The following is a 24,080-nucleotide window of genomic DNA, read 5'->3' as shown; positions in this document are numbered from 1 at the left end:
AAGAGGTGACCAGTTAATAGTTGGTAAGTCCTGGCAGAAAGGCAGCCAGCTACTCGAAAGTGCTTAACTTTTTCTGTTAGTAAAATCAGGTATTTTATAATAAAACAGACATCTTGGTATAGCACTAATCTGTTTAATAAGCTTATTAATAAGTTTAAGTCACACTTAACTAGACAATATCAGATCTTCTTACTTACCAGTTTAAATTTTCTGTCCTGCTGTTTTGTGTATTAATTTTATCCAAATTCCTCTCCTGGCAATACTATTAATCTTGGTTTCTCATCTGGTAAAATGGGAGCTTAGAAAGATACGGCTTGGGGGGTGGATAGCTGGTTTTGTGTTTCGTTTTTCTTACATTGGCAGAGTGCCATTTAGTTTGTTATGGTGGTCCACTAATGAGACTTACATCTGTACAAATTCTTGTGTCTGTATGTGTGTGTATATATATAACTGACAAACGATTTAGATTTATAAACTGTCAGGGGAAAAGTGTGTCACTTTTTCTTTATAATCAGTTTGATATAACCAGTTAAGAGTACTGCATTTCTTGAAAACAGGCCTTCATAGCTGAAACAAACTTGTACTCTTATCATGGATTTAGTTTCTTTTTGAAAAGCATATAAACTTTCAGGTAAACCATGGCTGATTTATTTCGCTGCTTTGAAGATACCACATTTTTGTGTACTTTCATAATGGTATTATTTACAGTAAGACTCAAAGACTACTTATGCTCAGAATGATCTTCTGCAGACTTAGGAGAACAAATTAGTTATGACAGGAAGCCACCCAGTGATTAAATTATAGAGTAAAAAAAAAAAAAAAAAAGAAGCTAAAGACCTGTTCTTCCTGGCAAGATAACACTGAAGATTTTCAATGTTTGTGCATATTTACACCACAGCCTGCACCTTCCAGATAGAGAAAGTGAGGAAATCTATTTGGGAGCTACTGTCATGACTTCTTTGGTGACTCGCTGGCACCTCACTGGCATAAACCCTTGCTTTTAAAACTACAGATGGACACAAAAATCTAAGTCACGCAAACATGTAAAGCTTAAAAAAAAATACATAGTACTCTACTGGGTGCTAACAGAGATGACAGAAGATAGTAATTGACCACTGTAGTGATGTGGTTTGATAAAATTTCAAAGTATATGGAGGCACAGATTTAGCTTTCCATAGAAGTAAAGTTTTACTGTAAATACCTGTGTCATAAAGAACAGACAACTACAGGAAAGCAAAACCACAACAAAACCCGATTCCATAGATCTTTTTTTGTTCTATCATTCTTGCCAACAAAGCTTTTCCCGGAAACCTGACTGGATGACTCGATTCTATATCATCACATACTGAACCAGAGGTTTTATCCAGTGGAAATGAAGATATTTTCTCTTTAATTGCAGACAAATAAAGTGAATTATAATTTAAATACATTCCCCTGTATCATTAGGGTTTAAGATTATTATTATGTCCTACAGTAATTATAGTATTTTTCACTTATCGAATACCTAGATTCTGTATTACAAAGAGGAAGGAAAGCATAAAAAGAAAGGGTTGTATGGTTGCTCATTTTCCTAAGTATACACTGAAGAAAACTTCATGTATTTTTTTAATGACTTTGCATGTTTTATCAATTGCCTTACATTTTTCAAAAGCTTTATAGAATTTAATACTGTTTTATCCTGCCTTTTATTTTAGTAAATGACTTCTGAAAATAAAAAAATAACCTTCCTTAAAATCATTAATTATCAGCCCTGTTGGATTAATAACAACTTGGGCAGGAATACTACAGAACAGATTAAAGAAAAATAGTAAAACTTAATTCTCATTTTAAAACAACAAAACCAAGTAAGTCACTAGAGGAAATGATCAGAACTTTCCCCAGAAATGAAAGCTGTAGAAATATCTTATTTTAAAGGAATATATGGCATTTGGTTTTGATACGAATTAACTATTACTATCCTATTAAAAAAAAAGGTCACTCCAACATTTAATCACTGGGAACATAAGAATGTATTTCGAGTGGAACTTGCCTAGCAATTGTTCTTTTGTAAAATATACTGGTGTCAGGTTTTTGCTGGCACCAATTTTAAACATTACTAAATGTCTACAGTATTGCTGTCTCAGTTTAGATCCAAGTGAAATTCAATGTCAACCTATGAGTTTTCATCTACTAAGTTTCACACTACAAACCTTTATAGTTTCCTGCTTTTTATTATTCCTTGGAAAATCAGAGTTATTAAAGTACTCATCAAACAAAACTACACAATATTTCTTTAAACATAATTTTGTCCAAATGGTTATCTTCCTCTAGCTAAATATCCTTACTCTGCTATGCTGTACAATCTCTCTTAAAAGCAGAGCACACAGCTGAGGCAAAGACCACTTATTCATGCAGTATAATAACAAAACTAAAGGAAAAAACAATTCCCCAAAAGAAGACTTAACATTGCTAGTTTAAGCTGATGTAAAATACTCAAACTTTATTCGGCAAGTATAGACTGCTCTTTTCTGCCACGTTTATAAACTAATTTAATATTTCAAGAGGTATGCAAGTCAAATGCCAGCAATTACATCAGTCTACTGAGATGAACACTGTGAACTCGGCATTTTATTTAGTCAATTAGATTAAATGAATTGTTTAATTTTGGAGGTTCTCATCTGATTCAGTAGCCACATTCAGGAAGCAACAGTCACTGCTTTCATCACAGGACATATTTAAAAAAAAAAGTTAGCAAACCTGTAATCTTGTGACAATTTCAGAAGTAGAAGGTACTATGAAAGTAAATGTCAATTACAAGCATTCGAAAGAAAAGTTACAAAAAAGGAAAGAACAAGCTCACTGGATTATTCAGTACAGCAAGCATGATGATGCCAAAATTACCGTTATTTGAACATTCTTTTTTCTTCAAACATCTTCTAGCTCTGAATGTCAGTGTTCACTTGCACTAGTACAATCTGTAATTTCACTCTGTACTGGCAATTTGTTCCACACTGCTCTTCTAATATTAAAATAACAACCACATGCAATTTCAGGGTTAACATATTTCCAAGCAGTCCTGTGTTGGCTGGAACTGTCTTTGGTCTGGAATTACTATCCCCGGTATTCACAACCATTGCCAGTATAGCTGGTTGCCAGATGAACTGTTTTCGTAAAAATTTAAAGAAAAACAGCATTACTTGCCAGAAGGGGACGCTATGCACAATTAACAGAAAGCTGCCTCCTCCATCTGGCCTCGTTTCTTCCAGCAGGAGCTTAAGCCAGCAAGACTGCCACCAAAGCAATCAGGAAAAAGATGTGCTGTATTCTCACAGTGTTCCTAATGAACACAGTGACTGACAAATGGGTGCGATCCAGCTAATAATCTCCACCACTAGATTCTGGTTTGAAATAGATACGGAAATGGAAATGAATAATGAAAATAGAAGAACACAGAGAGATGTAGGAAGAGGTAGAAGAGCATGAATACACAAAGTCATACATATACACAGCCCCTTTTTGTCTGCTTCCAGAGAGGGTAAAGTTCTAGGATTAGACACAATGGAGAAAAAATTTCCCTCCTCCATTCCCTTTCCTGCTATGCACTTATCTCCAGGAAAAGTACTCCTCCTGCAGTCTTTTCTTAAAAGTGTCATTGGAAATAAATACATTACTTTTTGTCCTTTCCCAGAGATCTTGAAACTTGAGCAAGACAAACCTGCGACCTTATTTGTTCAAGGTGAGGGGTAAAGTTGGAAAGAACAGATCTGGCAACAAAACAGGAAAAAATGATTTTTTCTTTTGCTTCAGTACCTGCAGATTTCCAAAATGGCTGCTAAAAGCAAAGTATTGGTATACAAAGTGCAAAAGAACTATCCAGGACAAATACATGAGTCTTGTAAACATCCAACATCAATAGTCCACCTTGTATCCTGGGGAATCCTACTGCAATTTTGTTACACTGTCTGTAGATGCTATGCCGTATCTCTGATCATTTTTGACACTTTCCTGTATACTTTTACTAACTTTTCTTTTCCTTCCCCTTTTTTTTTTTTTCCAAATACACTAAAAAGACTTTTGCAGTGTATGATAATCAATTTAAATAGGAACAGACTGTCTTCTGTCTGAAGACACAACATACCAATATAGCATTTTCATACAGGTTATCTGTGGCAATCGCAATAACCACCTCCTTGCTGGTAGCAGCGAATTTGATCCAGTGAAAATGAACCATTGGAAATGTAATTCTCACCACCACCACATGCGTTACTTTGCATTTATCACTACTGAATTTCTTTAGTCATTTTATTGTCCAGTTAGTCAGCTTCATAATATCATTTTGCGGTGTCTTGGTGTTAGCATTTACACTATCCTAAAATTCTGGGTGGTCAAGCTCTGTCATTCATTCTCTTTTACTGGGTAATTTCCAGCACTGATCTCCAGAGAACTCCACTGTTAGCTTCCCAGCACTATGAAAGCTAACCATCTACACCTCTCTTAGGACCTATTATGTTTAACTCTGTGACTAAAAGAAGATAATTCCTATCCATGAACAGCTTTGAAAAAAGCCCGAAGAGAACAGAACAACCAACCCAAACTAAACCACAGAAAAATCCTGCCACAGGCTTTGGTGAAAGCTAGACAATGGCTTTTTGGAAATAAACCAAGATACAGATTCAATGAGCAACATCCATTATGTACTTATACCTTCAAAGAACTCCCGCTGATTTCCAAGGCATGGCTTTCATCTCCTAAAGGTACAATTATTCTGCCTCATCCTATTCATCCATGTGCTCACTAAATCCATTCTTTAGTAAAAGTGCCAATGAGTCTGTCCAGCACTGAAGTCATATTTACATTAGTATTACATTCGCAGAACCGATTTAATGTATTTTCATTTTTCTTTTTTGTAAGCAGGGGGCAACCAGGGGGAAAGAAGATTTTACACACAAAAGCATTAAGTGGAACAAGAAGCCATAGCAGCTGCAGTCACTATCCTGAATTAATTAGTTTCCAAGTGTCTATAAGGATATTTACAGTAGGTCTCCAATCTTTTTCCCCGCAACCTCTCTAATTAGAAGTAAGTTTAAAACATTTACTACAGTATAAAGAATAACTTCTTTTCTATCTGTGAAGAACAAAAGACCCCATTGCTGTGACATATTTCTTTGGAATAAAGAGTCCCCAAAAGAACAGCTGATTAACAATCCTGAGACAGTTTAATATCAATCCACCACACCAAGCAGATCTACTGTAACTGGAGATACTCTTTTTAGCTTATTCAGAATAAATTAAGTACAAAGACTAGTTAGTTATACAGCAAGAAATTAACTAGAACTGCCTCACAGATCTCTCACAAGGACCATTGTATTTAGCAGCTGTTAGTACACCTCAGCATGGGATGGCCAAAATGTAAAGAAAGGGTATGCAGTGCTTACAGAAACATTCTTTTCTATCTCAGGTTCAGATGAATGATGGAGAAGGTTAATGAAGAGGCCCAAGGTTGTGTGCTGAAGTTAAATATATGTTGGGATGATGAAAGAAGTCAATGACAAACTATCTACTTGGAATATGCATAAATATTTTCAAAATGAGAACAAAACATGCTGATATTTCTGTCATTACTTTGAATAATAAAACAATAACTGTTTTGGTTTGCTGTCACTGCTCAATTTTCAAATAAATTAAGGCATATGGGCCGCATTAATTTGGTTTTTGGTACTACTGCAAAGGTTGCATCTTTATTAAAACAAACAAAAATACGCAGAATTCAGAAAGGAATCTCATCTGCAAGCCAGCTTTTTTTTAAAAAAGTGGAAATAGCTAATTTTGCATCCAACACAAGACTCAAGAGCAAAAAGCTTCATCTGCAAGCAGTCTTTTTAAGGCAGTTGACAACCTTTACTTAAAACCTACTTTAGTATTTTCCTTCAGTTGTCTTAAATCCAATAAAAAGTTGTCTTTGTTTTCTGGTTTCATTTTGTAGCTTAGAATTTAGTGCATAAGAAAAAACCCTACATGGTAACTGCTTCTATTGAAGTATCTTGTCAACAATGAAGTCTTGAAAATGAAGCTAGTGATATTTCTACTGACTTTTATATTTACCAAATGCAGCCCATTTTTTTTCATGCAATCCAAAGGAGTATCTGGTATTTAAAAAATCATTACGTCTGCTATCATAATGAAATGAAAGAGTAGGAATGGCTGCCAGTTGTTTTCTCATTCCAAACTAAAACTGTACAGTATGGGATTCTACCCCCCTCCATTTTTCTCTCAGGTTTCCTTACAGTTATAAGTATTTTTTTTTATGCTCCCTATCTATAAAAAAAAAAAATCATATTGTATAGCTTTCTCATGCTGAGATTGTTAAGCTTTCTCAGTTAAGATATTTTGACCACACAGGAGGAGAAAATGAGAGACTGACTTGGGAAATGAGTTGTATTAAATATGAGGTTTCTCATTTTAGCATAAACATGAAAGGAAGCAATGTATCAGTGAAAATCTTAAGAAATGCTATGAAGAATAAGAACAGAACTCAAGTCACTGAGTATACTAACCTGCCTTATCACTATTTTAAGAATCCTGTGAGAAAATGTGGCAGGTAAGAATATTCGAGGAAAATGGGCAAAACGAGGAGACACAGTCATGTAGTCTCCTGACTAACCATTCCTCCCTCATTCAGACAATCTGAAAGTCCAGACCTCATAAATACTGAAAAAGACATCCCAATAAGCTGTCTGTCATTTGGCTCATCACTCCTTCCTCAGCCATGAAGACCAAAACATTTGTGCTTTGATAAAAAAGTTGTCATCATTTGCTTCTAAGGATAAGAACATGTACATATTGGAAGACAGGTGTACGTGAAATTTCCAGGAAATAAATTCCATTTAGAAGCAACATCCTTACTGTGTTGACTTGGGGGCAATTACATACACAAGCATTTGCTCCAGAAGTAATTTATATTTGTTCAGACTCTCTCATTTCTCTTTGAAGTATAACCTTGTCTTTGCTCGTTATTTTTATGTTAATGGAATGCTTTTCATTTCAGAGGCAGAAGAACTTTTTTCAAGTAGGAATTTGTTCAGTATCAAAAAAATCATAATCATCATCATCATGGCTTGACTTCACGAACGAAGATTTGGGAAGGGCTTTACCCACGCTTACTACAAGCGTGCTAATGACTAAAAAGACCAATGTGGGATAGGCAAATCTAGTTGCAAAAAGCACAGTGAAAGGTCTCCTTCGGTGGTATAAGCAGGGCGCGATTCTTTCTATGTTGTCATTTCTCCTCGAGACTAGTTCTGCGTGTGTTCTCAAAGGAGACAATGGCGTTGTGTGTCTCCAAGTCTCCCCATTGGAGGCCAAGGTGGACCACTGGTGGTAGTCAATATGGCCAAGGCTGAGGTATTGTTTCAGGGAGTCCTTATATCTCTTCTTTGGGGCACTTCTCTTGCGGTAACCAGTGGCGACTTCACTGTAAAACACAATCTTAGGGAGGCGGTGATCCTTCATCCTAGAGATGTGCCCTGCCCAGCACAGCTGCGATTTCAGCAATAAGGCCTCGATACTGGTGACACCTACCTGTTCAAGGACAGTAACATTTGACACATAGTCAGTCCAATGGATGTTTAGAATTGTACAGAGGCAGTGCTGATGGAAGCGTTCGAGGAGTCGCAGGTGATGGCGGTAGATAAACCATGATTCAGACCCATACAAAAGATTAGACAGTACAATAATACTTCTGAAACAAAATGCTCATGAATTATTGAGGAATTATCTCCTACAAGGATATCACAGCAAAGGAACTTCATGATTAGAAAAAAAAGGTTCAGTAAGCAAATCCAGCCACCTATAACAATAGTCTTGATCGATGAGCCAGAGAGAGAGCATATTGAAAAATGAAAGAGACCTTTGAAGATACAATCCACCAACTCTTTTTCCCTTCTAATCCAATGCCCCAATGCTGTAATATTCATATAGAAAGGATGATAAAACACTATGCTGCAGCCAATTCAATACAGAAATACATGATACTTTCTTCCCCTCCTCCAGTCAGGAGCCACTGATTGTCATAAAACTATCTTTGCCATTTTTGCATGGAAAATGTACAAGGGACCACCTGTTTACATCTTCTTTGAAACATGTCTATTCAAGGGTAGTACTAGTTCAGTAATACAAACTAGCACAGAACAGAACATCCATTAGTTTATGAAATAAACAGTACTAAAGCACTAACAGTAAAAATAAACAGTACCAAGCACTTGATCTAGGTACCTATATTCAATACTGCTTATGATGCTCTTCCACATGCTCTTTGAAAGGTAAGTCTACAATGTAGCACAGTTATTAATATATGTCAAAACACGGGCATGCAACTCTACTGATTTATTCCCAAAGCTACTTCTTAAAGAGGAAAAGTAAAAACTGACCAAATAAGATGGCTTTCACTCCTAACTAAAGCTGAAATATTTTGTTGTACATCATTTTACTGTTTCTAACTTTAAAATCCTTCCTACTTATGATTGTGTAAACATAGAGTTATGTAGGCTGGAAGAGACTTCCAGATTGAGTGCAATTTTCTGCCCAAAGCAGCTCTAGACAGCAAAGGCTTTTCAAGGCCCCTGCATTTTGAACATCACCACAGACTGAGATCCCACACCCTCTCTTTGCTACCTGTTTAAGTATTCTACCACCCCAGTGGTGAATCCCTCTTTTACCCACACAGCAAGTCAGAATTCTCCAGGATGCAACTTATGCCATTTTTTCCCTGGAGACCTCTGAAGAAAGAATAGCTCCATCTTCCTAGGCCACCTTATGTAGCAACAGGCAATAATAAGGTTTACCTTTTCCCTTTTTTCAACAAAGGTGAACAAACCCAGTTCTCTCACTGTGCACATCATATGCTCCAGTCCCCCGATCAGCTTGGTGGTCAGCTCTCTGCTGGACTTGCTCCAGTATGTCTATGTATTCCTTATACTGGGAAGCCTAGAAACAGACACAGCACTCTCGCTACAGCGCTTCTACAACCAAATAGAAGGAAATGACCACTGCCTTGGACCACAATGCAGTTAGCATTCCTTTCCACAAGGGGCATTTTTTGGCTTAAGTTCAACTTCTTTTCCACCAGGACACTCAGGACCTTTTCCAGAAAGCTGCTTCCTAACCAATGGTTCCCAGCCTGCTTCCTATTATTCTTTCAAAAACCTTTAAAGGTTAAAGATTCTGTAACAGCAATATGAAAGTCAGCTACCTATTATGAATATGTAACACCACTGCTGGAAACATATGCTAGGAGAAAGAAACAGAAAAATTAGTACTGAAATAAAGTACATTAGTCTTCAATCTTAAGTATGACAATTCTATGATGAGGTGTTAACCAAAACCAAGGCTACAGAAGATGAACGCATTAACAACAACAAAAAAAAAAAAAAAAAAAAAAAAGAAGAAACCACTGCTGTTAGAAAAAAATTAAACTTTTTGAAAAAACCTGGTATTTCAGGATACAAAAATTCCATGCAAAAAGACCATACTAAAAGGAACATTCATCAAGCTCCTTAGGATGACTTATTCAAAAATCATCAGCTTCCCAGTCCTGTACAAAAGCCCTTTCATGAAAGTAAGTGATATGGGTGAGAAATTGCATGATTTTTGTTCCAAGGACAAAGGTTGTGAAAACATCCTGCATACTGAATCTCTACCTTGAAAACACATTTTGGCGTTCAAAATCTTGACAGTAATACTGGTGTTTACACTTAACTCTACTTCTGTTCCTATCTTGCTAAAATATAAAGTTGAGATAAAATAATTGAGAGTAAGGCATTATTTTTTCCTGTATCTCTTGTACTAAACTCCTTATTCTGGGACTGTAGTGACAGGACAAGGGGTAACGGGTTCAAACTTAAACAGGAGAAGTTTAGATTGGATATAAGGAAGAAATTCTTTACTGAGAGGGTGGTGAGGCACTGGAATGGGTTGCCCAGGGAGGTTGTGAATGCTCCATCCTTGGCGGTGCTCAAGGCCAGGTTGGATGAGGGCTTGGGTGACATGGTTTAGTGTGGGGTGTCCCTGCCCATGGCAGGGGGGTTGGAACTAGATGATCTCAAGGTCCTTTCCAACCCTAACTATTCTATGATTCTATGATAAATATTGTGTTTTAAGTATATTAAAATCAAAACCATTGTACTGACTTATCTGTTTCTCCTGTGGCAATTTTCAGGATAGGGAACATATCTTCCCAACCATTTAACAATGGTTGTTAATTAAATGCTGCTCATTCCCAATAACTGGCAGACATTTTTCCCTTCGAGCACTGCAAATAGCATTTCTTCCATATTTCATTTATGGCCATCCTCTGAACATGACATTGCGGTAGCAACACCTGCCATAATACCAAGGTTTTCATTGTAAGATAAAGGGAGTAACTACCCTTGAATACACAGCAAAGCAACCACATGAAGTTGTATTAAGACTTGATTTTAGCCAAGAAATTTAAATAATCCAAGATAAGCTACATGTTGCTAAGAAATCACAGGACAATAGGTTATTTTTGTGTAAATAAATTTTTTAAAATATCATTGATTCCTCAATATGGTAAGAAGTATCTTACAATGGATAATTAATACACTTTGACAGTACCATCAAGCCTGACAAACAACTAAAAAAATCCTGCAAGTTTTTTTATTATAAAAAAGTAGTACCATAGTAGAAGGACTAGAAAGGATCATACTGTTCTTTTTCTCCATTTTTCATGAATTGTTAAATAAATATTTTATATGGTTTTGGCAAAACAAAGTCTGAAGAACTCAGAAAACAGTGTACTATTCCAACAGCTTCGAGAAATCCTGCAAACAATTAACCCAGTTCCTGCATCCACGTAGCTGGAATTTTTAACTATTCTGAAGCCCCACAGTGTTTACTTCTAATTGTTGTGTTTGACACAGTACTAATTGTATTCGCCAATTAAGTTATTTCAGATCTCCAGTTCTAACAATGAAGACATATAGAATCAAAATTTAAATGTCGCTCCAACAATAACACAACAATATATGCTATTTGCAAATTTAAATAACAAAAGGTTTCTTAATACAGCCCAGCACCAAAACTTCTCAGGTTTTCAATATATGCAGAACTGTACTTGTGTGATTATGTAAAGACCATAAAACAAAAGTAGACACAGACACGGCTTTTTAATCTGACAAGTAAGTATCTAATTGTATCCCACTCCTAGGAAACAGTGTATTTACCATGAAATTAAGTGAGTGGGGTGTGTTTACAGTCCACTTGAAGACAGGAAAAAAACATCCCCCAGAGCTAATGACAAGACAGAGTTATCAAATAATAGCAAATATTTTCTCCTTCCTATGAGATCAAATTGTCATTAGTAAAGATCTACACTAAAAAGAGAAGTTAAAATCTTGTACCTGAAAGTTCACATTTGTCTCATTCAGAAGGGCAGCAGGTCTTACAAGTCCTGCTGAGCTGCAGGCAGTTCACCTTTAAAAGCAGTCGCACTATCAGGCAACTGATTTATTGATTTTCCTTTCTTTCTGGGGGGGGTGTGTGTTAACGTTCTGGATGAAAGATTACAGTTGTTCCACAAAGTGGCAGCAACCATACTGAAACACTGTGCTAACCAAGAAACAGATCCCCTGAGTAAATGACTAGTACAAAAGACCTGCAGGTTCACAGGCAGCTGAATACAGATAAGTAGTTCTTAAGAAGGAAAAGAATTCTTCCTTACTGTGATTTCAACCCCTCCGATATTTTTCTTGAGTAAGAGAAACTTCAGTCATCACATTAAAAACTTCATTAAGACAGACAACTGTGTCCAGGTCCCAGAATTTCAGTCTCATTTCTCTGAGCTTGAAACAAATTCCCTGTGAAATGCAATCCTACTGTAGTACCTTCTAAGGTCATCAGAATACATGAAGTCCTTCACAGAAGAGCCTGTTCATGCCAGGAGCACCCAAAGTGGTTTGTTTGTTTTTCCTGGGTATGTGGTAGGGGAAAGGTGGCCTGGGTCTGTTTTTGACTAATGGAAGAAAAATGCACCTTCAGGTGTGCAGTCTCTGGCAACTGTGAAAAGCTCAGGAAAAAAACCTGTACTATTTCCTTTTCTTTCAAAGATGCATTTTCTTCAACCTACAGGAACCCTTCAAGTCTTTCTCCAATCAATAAAGAAGTTCTAGAAGTTGTACAGAGCCATCTCAAGAAATCTTTTAATCTGAAAATACACATGCTGTCAGACTCTGGTGCAAAATCCACTTTCTGGCTCCAAACCAGTTTGGCTGGTGTAAGTACTTTCGTTTTTGTCTTTCAACTCAACTTCTCTTTGCAGCTTGCTATACTCCTCAAGACTAAACATTCAATAATAGATAAAGCAGATATTTTTTCTTACATAAAACATGTGAGTAGAAGTCTATGGACTATTTCTGCATGTTACATGGAAAATGACCAATTCCTGCATGTATACTATCAGTTTTGAAAGGAATTTGCATCTTCTCTGACAAGTGTTTTGGACCCACACACTAAAACTGCTAGAATAGTCTGGATAACACAATCCTGATCTAAGTTGCACCTTTACAGGCTGCTTACCAATTTATCTTATTAGCCATTTCTATTCTTTCAATTCTTTCCTAAAAATTCTAAAATATGCATTCAGGTTATGCAAAGAGTTCCTATGATGAATAACTTAAAAGGTTGTTGAAAGTGACATCATATCAGCATAAAACCCCCCACTATCTCAAATATGATTTCTGCAAAAGCTGTCTTGTAACTTTTCCATCCTGAGTGAGAAATATTTCTATGCTGCCTCTAAAAAGTTCTCTTAGTCTTGAAATAATATGTAAACAACTAGTGCTTTTTAGGCTGTGGTTCATAAGAAACAGTAATTTTTCTTTTGTGTAAGGAACAAATACACTGTAGAGCTAGTAAGTGTCTGTTCATTTTAAAAGACTAAAAAGCCCCATGTAAACCAACCATTCTGCTATAAAAATATTGTTACTATTATTATAAGGGTGCATTTTTTAACAATAAAGATCACTTACAGCATAATTTCAGATAACTGAGCATATTTACTAGGTATTTGCCTGAGAAGTGGTAGAGCTTTCCCTCCTTCTCAGTTGCTCACTTTGAAGACTCTTCCATTTCTATGAACTATTTCAAAGCAAAATTTGTTTGCCTTTGGCTCTTTGGACCACAAATGCACATCCCTTGACAATCACTCTGAAAGTTAACACTCACACGTCCTGCACCCATTAACGCAAACTGAAGAAACAGTCTGAATGTACTTGGCCAATATGGTCCTAAGGGCAGGCAGCATTTAAGACGTCTGCATGAGCCAATCCTGGAAGGATTTTGTCTACATCTGGACAAAGGAAATACTTCTGGGAGATGTGTACAGAATGGATCTTGCAGTCAGACGCTCTCTGGAGCGCTCACAGAAGCCGTATAAAACATGGGCTTGTAAGATCAGCGCTGTACCACTCCTGATCACATGATGCATACTCTAATGATTTGAGAGATTTCCAGAACTCTCATCATGCTCTAACAAATAAATGTGACACAAATGTGCCATAAAAAACCCCAAACAAGTCAATCACATGACCAAGACTGAACACAAGCCAGAAAAACAGAATGCCTCAATACAACTGTCATGTTGCTTGACCAGTGCCTTATCCTTCAGTAAAGTGCTGCACAGTTTCTTTTCCCCTTTAAGCAGTGTACTGAAAATCCCCATGATTCTACCTAATGAATATGGCACAAAGCACATTTAAATGGGTCAGTGAAGCCTTTCCAGTTAGCAGCTTTTCTGAAGACTAAGGTCCGTGTAAGGGTCAGGAAAGAAAAAAGAAAGGGGAAAAAAAAAAAGAGAAAGGTGGAAAGAGAAAACCAACACACAACAGTAATGGTGACTTAATCACTACAGTCATCAAGGAAAAATAAACATGTATTTATGTGACAACAATTTCCTTAGCCTATACAGGACTTTTATACTTGAGCCTTACGACTGGAATTTGTACCTCATTTCAACATACACAATTTTCAGCAGTATCAATCAAAACTGAGATATGACGGTACAAAACACTACAAGGTTACAAAATTTCTGAAGCACTTGCTGACATAACATCAAAGATACAAAAACTCTGTCAGCAAGGCTGAAGATAAAAAAACATCTGACTCAAGTGTTACCAGTCCTCTGCAGCTAAAATTTCATGCTACTACAGAATTTTGAAGTTGAGAGTAAAAAGTAAATAGAATCATGTGTGGAGATAAGAAAACTAACAATGAGGACACCATACTGTCAGGCATACAAAATGCCTTCCATACTCTTGAGCAGCAGGAGAACTTTAATTTCTGCACTTTAACTGTAACAATAAAAACTTAAAGCACCACGCATTTATAGACAAATTCATGTTTAGCCTGCAAATATTAAGACTTAATCTGTCTTAACACCTTGACAGACATAGCAAACATGGACATATGCAAATATTCACAATTTTCCTTCAGTGTTACAGTAATGACCAACCTGACTCTTGAAATATTTTCGTTAAGTTTCAGTAATGCAGTCCTAGAAGACAAAGCTTTTGGTAACAAAAATTAATTGCCTTTAATATTTAAATATCTAAACATGGTATTACCTTCATGGCATGGATTTCTTCTATTAATCTATCAACTCGTTTTTGGTTCTTTACTTTCAAGTCTTCAGAACCCCTGCAAATAAAATCTGTCTTTGGTAAAAAAAAATAAAACCTTTTTTGCTCACTTTATTTCCCTGTGGGTTAAATGGCAAAATTAAAATATCACAACAGTGAGCATAAACACATTCCCCTGTTGTTAAATGAATATTCTAGCAAAGAGTTGAGCACAATTTAATGTTTCTGCTGTTCTGAACAGAGAAAAAAATACTGAGGATTTACCTGAAGAAGACAGACAAATGTTACTCTGTTGGAAAACACAGCAACAATAATTCCTATCAACAATACACAGGAGAAACTGATGTCTCAAATACAATAATGGTTTAAGTTCTGTAATATTTAAATACAGAAGATCACTGGGCTTGCTTCGTATTTTGCAAAATTTGCTAAAGTTGTGGGAGAAAAGTAGGCTCAATTTAAACTTTGAACAGAGTAACAGATGTATTTTTATTGTGTCAGTAAGACATGTCATACGTTACTTCAGGCCAGCTATCTTTAAAAACAATCTACAAAATTTTGTTTTAACTATTTGCTTAATATATTAATACTAATTATTAAAAATTAAGTATGACTTGCATATCTGTGCAAACTGAACAATATTTTTCACTTATAGAGCCTTTCAGAAAACTGCAATGATAAAAGGTTGCACAATTTGCAGAACTGCACAACAGCAGAAAACCCTAAAAGATCAGGTCTGACACCTTTAAAAGTGCTGTAAAAGGTTCAGTTTTTCGAATTACCTCCCAGTACACTAAATCCCTTTAAAAAATGTTATCCCAGTTCTGCCTAATGAAACTGCTTTTTAGTTAGCATTTTTAATTAACCTAAAGTGACATAAATAAGACAAACAGAATTTATGCATTGCAGAGCCTTGAGTTTTAAATGTAATACATGTTTCTCCCACTTCTCCATTTTTGGGAAAACAATTAAGATGCTGTCTCATTTATGAGCACACAAACAAGAACACTGATATTTAAAACTGACCTTTTTAACTTTAACTTCCCGATGTGTCTGGTTAGTTTACGAATAGTCAAGACTCTGGCCTTCTTCACATCTTTTCTCATCTTCACAACCTGTCAGAAAGATGGAAGACATTATAAACCTTGTTTTCCTTGATTTCCATATACAATACATTCATTACCTTGACTTAAATATTAGAAATTAGTTCAACAAAAAGAACTATTTTTGAAAACAGACTGCATTCCCCTGCTAACCAAATCCCAGTTCAAATTAATTCAGATTTTAAAATCAAAGTGCTTCCATAAACACCACAGGAAGAACAACCAACAGTCTAAAAATGTGTCTGAGGTCTAAACAGAAGACCAAGACATTCCTAAGTAGCCATACTTTAATATTATTCTTAGAACTAGACTGAGCTGGAGATTTGAAAAGACTTACCTTTTGCTTTCACTTTGTTTATTTTTGTCCCAGTGAAGCAGCACCAGTACTTTTCCATTAGGATATAATACATAAAAGCATTTTCATTATGAAACACTTCAAAGGTTAATGAAAGAATCCCAAACTAAACATATTATTTGTTATAGGGTAGAATTTAAGATGTGAAAATCTTTTTACATATTTGAATTGATTTTTGTTGAACACAAAATCAATGCGATTTCCAACTCACTACAGACTATTTCAACTTCCTACCCTACCCATTAGTGTGTTCTCAAAATTTATTTTAAAGTAGACAGTACTAAGTGAAACTTGACAGTGATGTTTTGGTCTTATTTCTCACCCCCAAATAAAAGAATACTAATTATTATTAGAAAGATGGTACACATAGACAAATCTTTGGAATCTTTTGCTATTACATTCCATCATGGAAAACCTCAGGCCTAGGCATCTTCTTGTCAATGACACACATTTTGGAGATACAGAGAATCAAAAGTGACTTACTCCCTCGTATTTATTCAGCTGTATCTTACTTTAACTATTAAGATTTTGCATTCAACAGTTAAACAGAAAATATGAAATATTAAAGCAAACAAAGAATCAGTCTTCCCGACAAAAGGCCAAATTTCGCTAAGTTTATTCAGTGGGTTAAGTTTCAAAATAAGTTGGTACCTAATTCTCAAGGAAGTTCTTTACTTCAGATTTCTATTTCATTTCCTAATTACTCAGAGAGAACATCAAAATGATTGCTTGCTGGTGACTCAACCATCAAGTTAGTTGTATCAGGAATATAAGTATTATAAACCTGCACCAAGCTTGACCAAAACTGAGAAAAAATAAATCTTCAGATCTCACAGAGGAGTATTGCAAACCTAAAATGGGAAGCTTGTCTAGTATGTATGACTGTGCAGAGACCATGAAGGTGAGAGTGTATTATTTAATTAAAAACAAACAAACAAACAACAACAAAACAAAAAAAAACCAGAACAAACAAACAAAACACCACATTTTGCACACCTGATTATGCCTGTAGCTAGGTTACCAACACAAGCAATGTACCTTGTGTACTTTGAACTGTACTCAGCAGGCTCTACTGAAAGCTGAATCTGTCAGAGCAAAACAATTTCTAGAAAGGGGCACACACCAATTGCCAGCCTCACCTCTGCCAGTGCAGAGAAATAACTAGTTGAGCATTGCTCTCCTGAAAGACAGGAAGCGGAATTGTACTGGGGCAGCATTACTGGCGCTTGCCCAGAGAGAAAGGAAAAGGCAAAAAGGGTTTTGGGGAGAAGAGCGCCTGAGTTAAAATTAGTCTCCTGTTCGAAAATTGGTACAGCAAAGGTTACCCTAGTGAAAATAACTGCATACAGGTCTACCTACAAGCATTTCTACTGCAGTTAACAGCAGAAGCCACATGCTAAAAAGCACCTGTGCCAATTCTCTGCTAGACTGCAGCACTCCTCAAGCCTCTATACTAAAGAAAAAATTCCTGACATCACCATCTGCCACCTGAGCATCTAAAACATTTCTTTTTGTAAGTGTCCTAGGTTCAGCAGCAGCAGTCATTTTTTCTCCTTCTTAGTAGCTGGTGCAGTGCTGTGTTTTTGATTTTCGGCCTGGGAACAGAGCTGATAACACTGATGTTTTTAGTTACTGCTCAAATGTTTAGCCTGACCAAGGACTTTGTGAGTCTCATGCTCTGCCAGGGAGGAGGAGAAACCGGGAGGAAGCAGGGACAGGACACCTGACCCAAACTAGCCAAAGAGGTATTCCATACCACAGCACGTCATGCCCAGGATGTAGAACTGAGAGTTCCCGGAAGGGCTGGATCACTGCCGGGTGGAGGTGAGGTACCGGTTGGTGAGCGGTTGTATTCTCTTCCTTGTTATTTCCTTTATCATTATTATTATTGGTGGTAGCAGTAGTGGTTTGTGTTATACCTTAGTTATTAAACTGTTCTTATCTCAACCCGTGGGAGTTGCATTCTTTTGATTCTCCTCCCCGTCCCTCCAGGAGCAGGGGGAAGAAAGGTTGGGGGGGAAGTAGACTGCATGGTTCTCATTTACGGCCTGGGCTTAAACCACAACAATAAGATACTAAATAGAATTTTCACAGCTCTCTGTATGACACATTCTTCCAAATGGAAGAAATAGAATAAAGCATCTTTTGGTCGAATACCTCTCAGATATTATGTATGTTTAAAGACTCTGGCAGTTCAGATGCAAACTGGATATGCCTTCTTAGAAAGTTTAGGAGGAGGGGAGTGTTTGTTTTGGTTTGTGGTGGGCTTTTTTTGTTTGGTTGTTTTTTTTTTTTTTTTTTTGTTTTTTTCCCAATAACAATTAAAAACATCCACAAGCTACAAACGTATTTGAATTTAAATAACTCATTTTTTACATATTAGTTACTGTATATCCAAATATGAAGTATATTTAACTTTCAAAAAATACTGTCATTTTTTAATAGAAATATTTTAACAAAGACACAGCATGTTTCCGGGGCCTACAAGAGCCAAACCCCAGCCACGCCTGCTGCCAGCCAACAAAGGCCATATAGACATATGACAGCAGGAATGAGGGACGGTATTCACTCTTTGGCAGACTGGGAATATCAATTTATGTAATCTGCAGTCACTTCTTTCACATGGGACAGTATGCATCAGCTGTGTTCTTGGAAGTACTCAAAGTTCTCAAGAAAGCAGTCAGGTCTTTGGGACAGAAATCAAAAAAGTTCTGCTTTAGATTTACAGTGTGCCTGAAACAATGAGGCTTAAACCACGAGGGTGGCTCCTAGGACTCACTGAACTATCCACCTCTAGTATTACAAAGCCAGATAGGCAACTTCCTCTTGAGTTGGGGGAAAAAAAAAAACAAACCCCAAACAAAACCACCAAAACCCCAAAAAAACCCAAAAAGAAACCCAGTAACAAAAAAACCCAACCCACCAAAACCACTGGTAGATTTTGAAAAATAATAACAAATATTTACTCATAATAGGTATTTTATTATAAACAGGTTAATAAAAGATAAGAGAAGAAGTCTTTGCACTGAAACTTAGAAAGGCTGCAGTGTAAGTCAAGATAAGACCAATGCTTTCAGACTGGACAATAAGGATTTTTAATCACCTTAAGCGGTTGCAGTAAATACAAAAGAATAATTATAAACACAGGCAAACCTCAAAGTAAGCAATCTCTTCTATCAATAGGAATGCAGTCTAGGATTCCTGGAAATTCAGGAAACCTGCAATTTTAAATGGAAATAACCACCTCAAGGACTCCTTGCAACAAGAGATGTTTTCCTTTGTTGAAGTCACTTCTTTATTTTGTAGGAAAACACTATCTGCAAGCTAATCAAGCCACTACTGTTTATTAATGCAAACAAATATCTGTGTTTATAGATGATTAATACATATTTATTAACTAAAATTCTTAAACAGGATAATATAAAATAATAGAAAATATATAAATTATTACATCTGAAAGAAATCATAGAGGAAATTAACTCACTTTTAAAAAACAAGCCTAGGTAGTAACACATACAAGCCATGTGCATGTTTCAAAAGCTATGGTTAGGAACAAAAATCACTTCCATTCTGCTCTGTGCATTTCACTATATACTACAATTGTTTATATAGATCATAAACAAAGATGAACTGCAAAAAAAAAAGTTCCATAGCTGCAGGTATACACAAAGAGAGGCCTCCATCACCTCAACAGCTTACAACCTACAGTAAGCACTGCCACAAAACATGGCATGAACTGGCCATTTCAAGCCATACAGACACAGTAGCTGCTGCTGCTTCAAGAGAGAAAGGTAAAACAAAGAGCATAGCATGGGACAGCAGATTATGAGACAGACAAGGACTAGAAACCACCTCCTGCAATTTGCCTTTGCCCAAGCAGTGTACATTACTGAGACGGATTATAACAGGAAATGCTGTTACCTACACTAAAGTGATATTTGCTCATACCTCTTGGTACTCACTGCTGTCAAACCAAGGTGATTTCCAGAAAACAATGTACCTAACAAGTGTGTGTTTGAAGGCATCAAAAGAACTGTATTTAACCCAGAATTTACAGCTGAGGAAAGGAGAAACCAACAACTTCAGCCACTTTTCCTTCCTATTCCAGGTTGCTCTGGCTCCTGAAGGGTGAATAACCATTTCCAGAGGTTGTTCCCTTTGTGTGACAGTTCAATCAAGCCCTCCCCAACCCTCATCATGTCCAAGCCTTTCGCATGCCCAAGCAGGTGGAATAAAGGGAGAGGAACTGACACACAGGATTGTTTGATCGTATCTTTGATCTCTAAGTTCACACCCTTCTCTGACCTCCTCCTTCCCCTTTAGAAAAAAAAAAAAAAAGCTTGAACGCTGGTATTTCAATCATAGATATAGAATACTTAATTTCGACTTACAAAAATCTTTGGAGAGGCTGAATCAGGTCTAACTCAGTGGTAGACTTACTGGAAAGGGTTTCTGATTACTAACATTACTCCTTTAAAATTAGTATGACATTGTTACTGTGTATGATACACGACAAACACGTGTAATAGAACACAAAGTCATTTTAAGAGTTCCCACACAATTAAGCTGTTGCAAAAAAACCTTTTGTGAATATTTTCAAGTTTCTTGAAGAGAAACCTAATCTATTTTTAGATGAAATAATAAAAAAAAAAAAAATTGGTTTAGGTTCCAAAACCCTATATCACTATGAATGGTCCACATATTGGTGATGACAACAAAAACACACAACACAATGCGGACATAACAGTATAGGCACAATATTACATTAGAATCCACATGACTGGTCAGAGGTATTTGCCTTCACATTTTTAACGCAACAGCAGCAGTGTTCTCAAAGGAACACTACATTAGAATAAAATGTTATACTTGGCCACTTCTGAAACTTGTTTTCAGGTCTGTACAGGCAACATGCCTCCAAACCAAGCTAGTGTTCAGCCAATTAAAAAAAAAAATATAAAGTGTGACTAAAGATTTGTAGATGTAACAAGAAAGGTACGTGCCTGAACTATAGTACCAACTATATTTAACCAAAAAACTCATAACCGAAAAACAAATACCACACCAATCTTCAAAAAATATTAATCCAACAGATTAAGAGAAAAAATAAGAAACAACATGTTTCTTCCCATTACTTGTTTTATATATTCTATGCAAAAACCCTGAAATACTAGAACCGTATACATTTACAGTATGAAAAGTTTTTTTTTCATGCTGCTACGTACAAAAACTAGTACTGTGCATGAAAATACCTGAAAGACACAGAATGTCTTAAATTCTTCTTAACTCAAAGTTAATAAAAGTTTACTTATGCAGGTGGCCCCAGCTATCCAAAATGCATAAAAGCCAATAAACTGATGGTCATGTCTTTTTCCTCTGAGCAGCATGAAGCACATACAACTGTTCTCCCTGGGCTTCAGCCCATGAGGTGCTGAACATTTTGGTCCTGATCCAATAATGCACTTAAACAAATTATTACATCTTTAAACAACCAGCACTAGACAGACCAGAGTTTCTTCATCGACTTCTGCTTCATGCCAGCACACAGTCTAGTCCTAGTTCTTGTACAAGTAACCAGAAAAGACAAACCATTTTGCTCTCCTCAAGGAACAATGCTGCACCTAACCTTATCCAGATAATCTTATCACTGTAAGAGTTCAAAGCATTATGAAATATCCATAACATTATTCAAACACACACCCACTAAATAGAGGCCTCCCTCCTTTTCCCCAATATGGTGATGCCTTTCCTAGTGGAGCCCTGTCATGGCAAGTAAACACTAGCAGGTTGAAATGAGTCTGATCCCTTAAGATCAAAACAGCTGAAAGCAAAAGAAGAAAGTATTTATATGTGCTTGAAGATACACAACTGATTTCTGATTTTATCACATTAAGAAACTTGCTTCTGAACACCCCCAAGTTTAAGCACCACAGCTAAAGAAGAAAGGGAAAAAGTTACTAAAAGCACACCCAAACCATTTGCGCACGTTTCTTCAATTACACACCAACAAAAGTTAAAGCAAGAAATGCAGTTAAAAAAAAAAAAAGTGAAATGTATTTAAGTAGAGTATTCAAGGCCTCTCCAATACCTGTAAGAAACCCATGGTACTAAGTAATGTTTCAGTTCTCGGTGGATTTTCCCTTCTCCTTTTGTCATTTTAGGGCACATCAATAGCACTGGTTTCATTTTATAGTTCCTTGGCAATCTTCTAACCAAGAAATTACCATGGCAACAGAGCATTCTAAATGTTAGTTTTTGGTGCTATTTGGCAACAGAGAATTTAAAAATTCAGAACACCTGCAGCTGGATCACATATTAGCCAGAACTAACAATAATACATAATCTTTTGAGTTAATAATCTAAGTGAAAAAACTGTTTCTGGAACTTCATTACAAATATTTCTCTTTATTATCTGGAATGTCAGCTTGAAAGATCTAACAATTTTTAGATTCTTCGGGAAAGCTAGGAATTGCTAAGGTTTTTTTGGTGGTTGTTTTTTTTTTTTTAATAGAAAAGAATCACTATATTACAGTATGTATTTTAGACATGTCAAGATATCTGGAAATAGCCAGTCAGACTTATTACAGCATCATATATTTGCATTATAAAAAAATAATTATGGAGGTAAAGGCAGGAAGAACAAAAATTCACCTATGTGTAGTATCACAGTTCAGCTGTTCTTTTCCAGGGCTGTTTTACACAAATATGTAACTACAAAATAGGAAAACCCCCACACCTTACACTTATAAAAACGACATGAGTTTTCAGCCAGATCAGCTTCCTGAGCTGCTTCCCCTTTAGTCAAGTGAATGCTACCTATTTGCTAGGCAAAAGATTAAAATGAGAATGTACACAAGGACACAGGGAGATGGGCTACTACAAACCAGAATACAATAAATGAGCTATGCCTGTATTCACTATAAAGATCAAATCCCAGCACAGGAAGTGCTAAGGAGCACACAGTTTCTTCAGCTAGTCTGTGCTATACCAATGTAGCACTGGTCTTATCTTTGCCATCTTAAGCTACATACAAACAGGCTTGAACTAAGTGCACTGAATTATATCACAATACATCTAACAAATGATATTGTAGCCAAGCTTACGGAACATGAGGCAACTTCTTCTGGATTAAAATATAGCACCCTGCAGCCCAAAGCAGGCTGAAGCACTATCACTCACTGGAGGTACCCACAAAGCAAAACACCTGCATTCTCTCAACCCTCTGGGCACCTATACTGTCAGGTTCCTTAGGGTTACTAAAGATGAATGGGGAAAAGCACAGTGCCCACTTGGGCACATTTCCATGTTTCTCATGGGGAAAATTAATGCACATGCTCCTTGTGAGTTACTGTCAAACCCTTCCCGCTTTTTTTGTACTTTCTCAACTGAAGCACTGAAATACAAGTTTCTTCCGTCAATATAGCACTGTATTTCCTCCTGCACAGAGAACAGTTGTCATTTCCGGCATAATTTTTCCAAGTGAAAACCACAATGAGTACCCAGACAGCTAGCAAAGATAATTTTCATCTAAAGATTTTGAAAAGCAGTTTCAAATATCTCAGGTAGCTGGGATGGAGAAAGGCTACTCTAGAATTGCTTGTTACCAAAGACCAAAATTTAATGGGTTTACTGCTTCACAGTCAGTGTCTCACTGTATGGAGTCAGGCTCTATGTAATATTTCAGGCAGCATTTGAGCTTTCAAGTCCAAACCAGATCATGAGCTGGCTAGACACATTTCTAAACTCTAAATAAACAGCAGTAGTTGTAAATGTCCAGATTAGAAATAACTCTAATAAACTAGCCCAAAGATGCTGTATTACACAAATTGGCACATAGGGCATTACATGGAAATAAAAATTACACAAGTCTTCCAAAACAGAGGGCAACCTAAAGGCGATTCCTAACCCTGTTCAGCTGGACATGAGTTTGGAAACCCCCAGCTAGCGCTTTGCTAAAAATATTTCCTTGGAATGTTGCAGGGGACAGTGGGAATA

The 24,080-nt window shown here is 36.5% G+C and overlaps 1 protein-coding gene across 2 annotated transcripts in view; it reads right to left on the bottom strand.

The window, feature by feature from the left end:
• SRFBP1 (serum response factor binding protein 1) overlaps window positions 1-24,080 on the bottom strand; it is a 75,274-nt gene that overhangs the window by 29,627 nt on the left and 21,567 nt on the right. For both annotated transcript variants that reach the window (XM_080637303.1, XM_080637302.1), the window contains exons 2-3: window positions 15,657-15,745; window positions 14,616-14,688 (exon numbers count right to left, since the gene is read on the bottom strand). In XM_080637303.1, coding sequence (XP_080493429.1) covers window positions 14,616-14,688; window positions 15,657-15,745 — 162 coding nt within the window. The remainder of the gene's footprint in view (window positions 1-14,615; window positions 14,689-15,656; window positions 15,746-24,080) is intronic.

Source organism: Psittacula echo (genome assembly GCF_963264785.1).
Source record: "Psittacula echo genome assembly, chromosome: Z".
NCBI classification, from domain to species: domain Eukaryota; kingdom Metazoa; phylum Chordata; class Aves; order Psittaciformes; family Psittacidae; genus Psittacula; species Psittacula echo.
The sequence above is the reverse complement of the archived record's forward strand: the minus strand, read 5'-3'. Positions and strand labels throughout refer to the sequence as shown.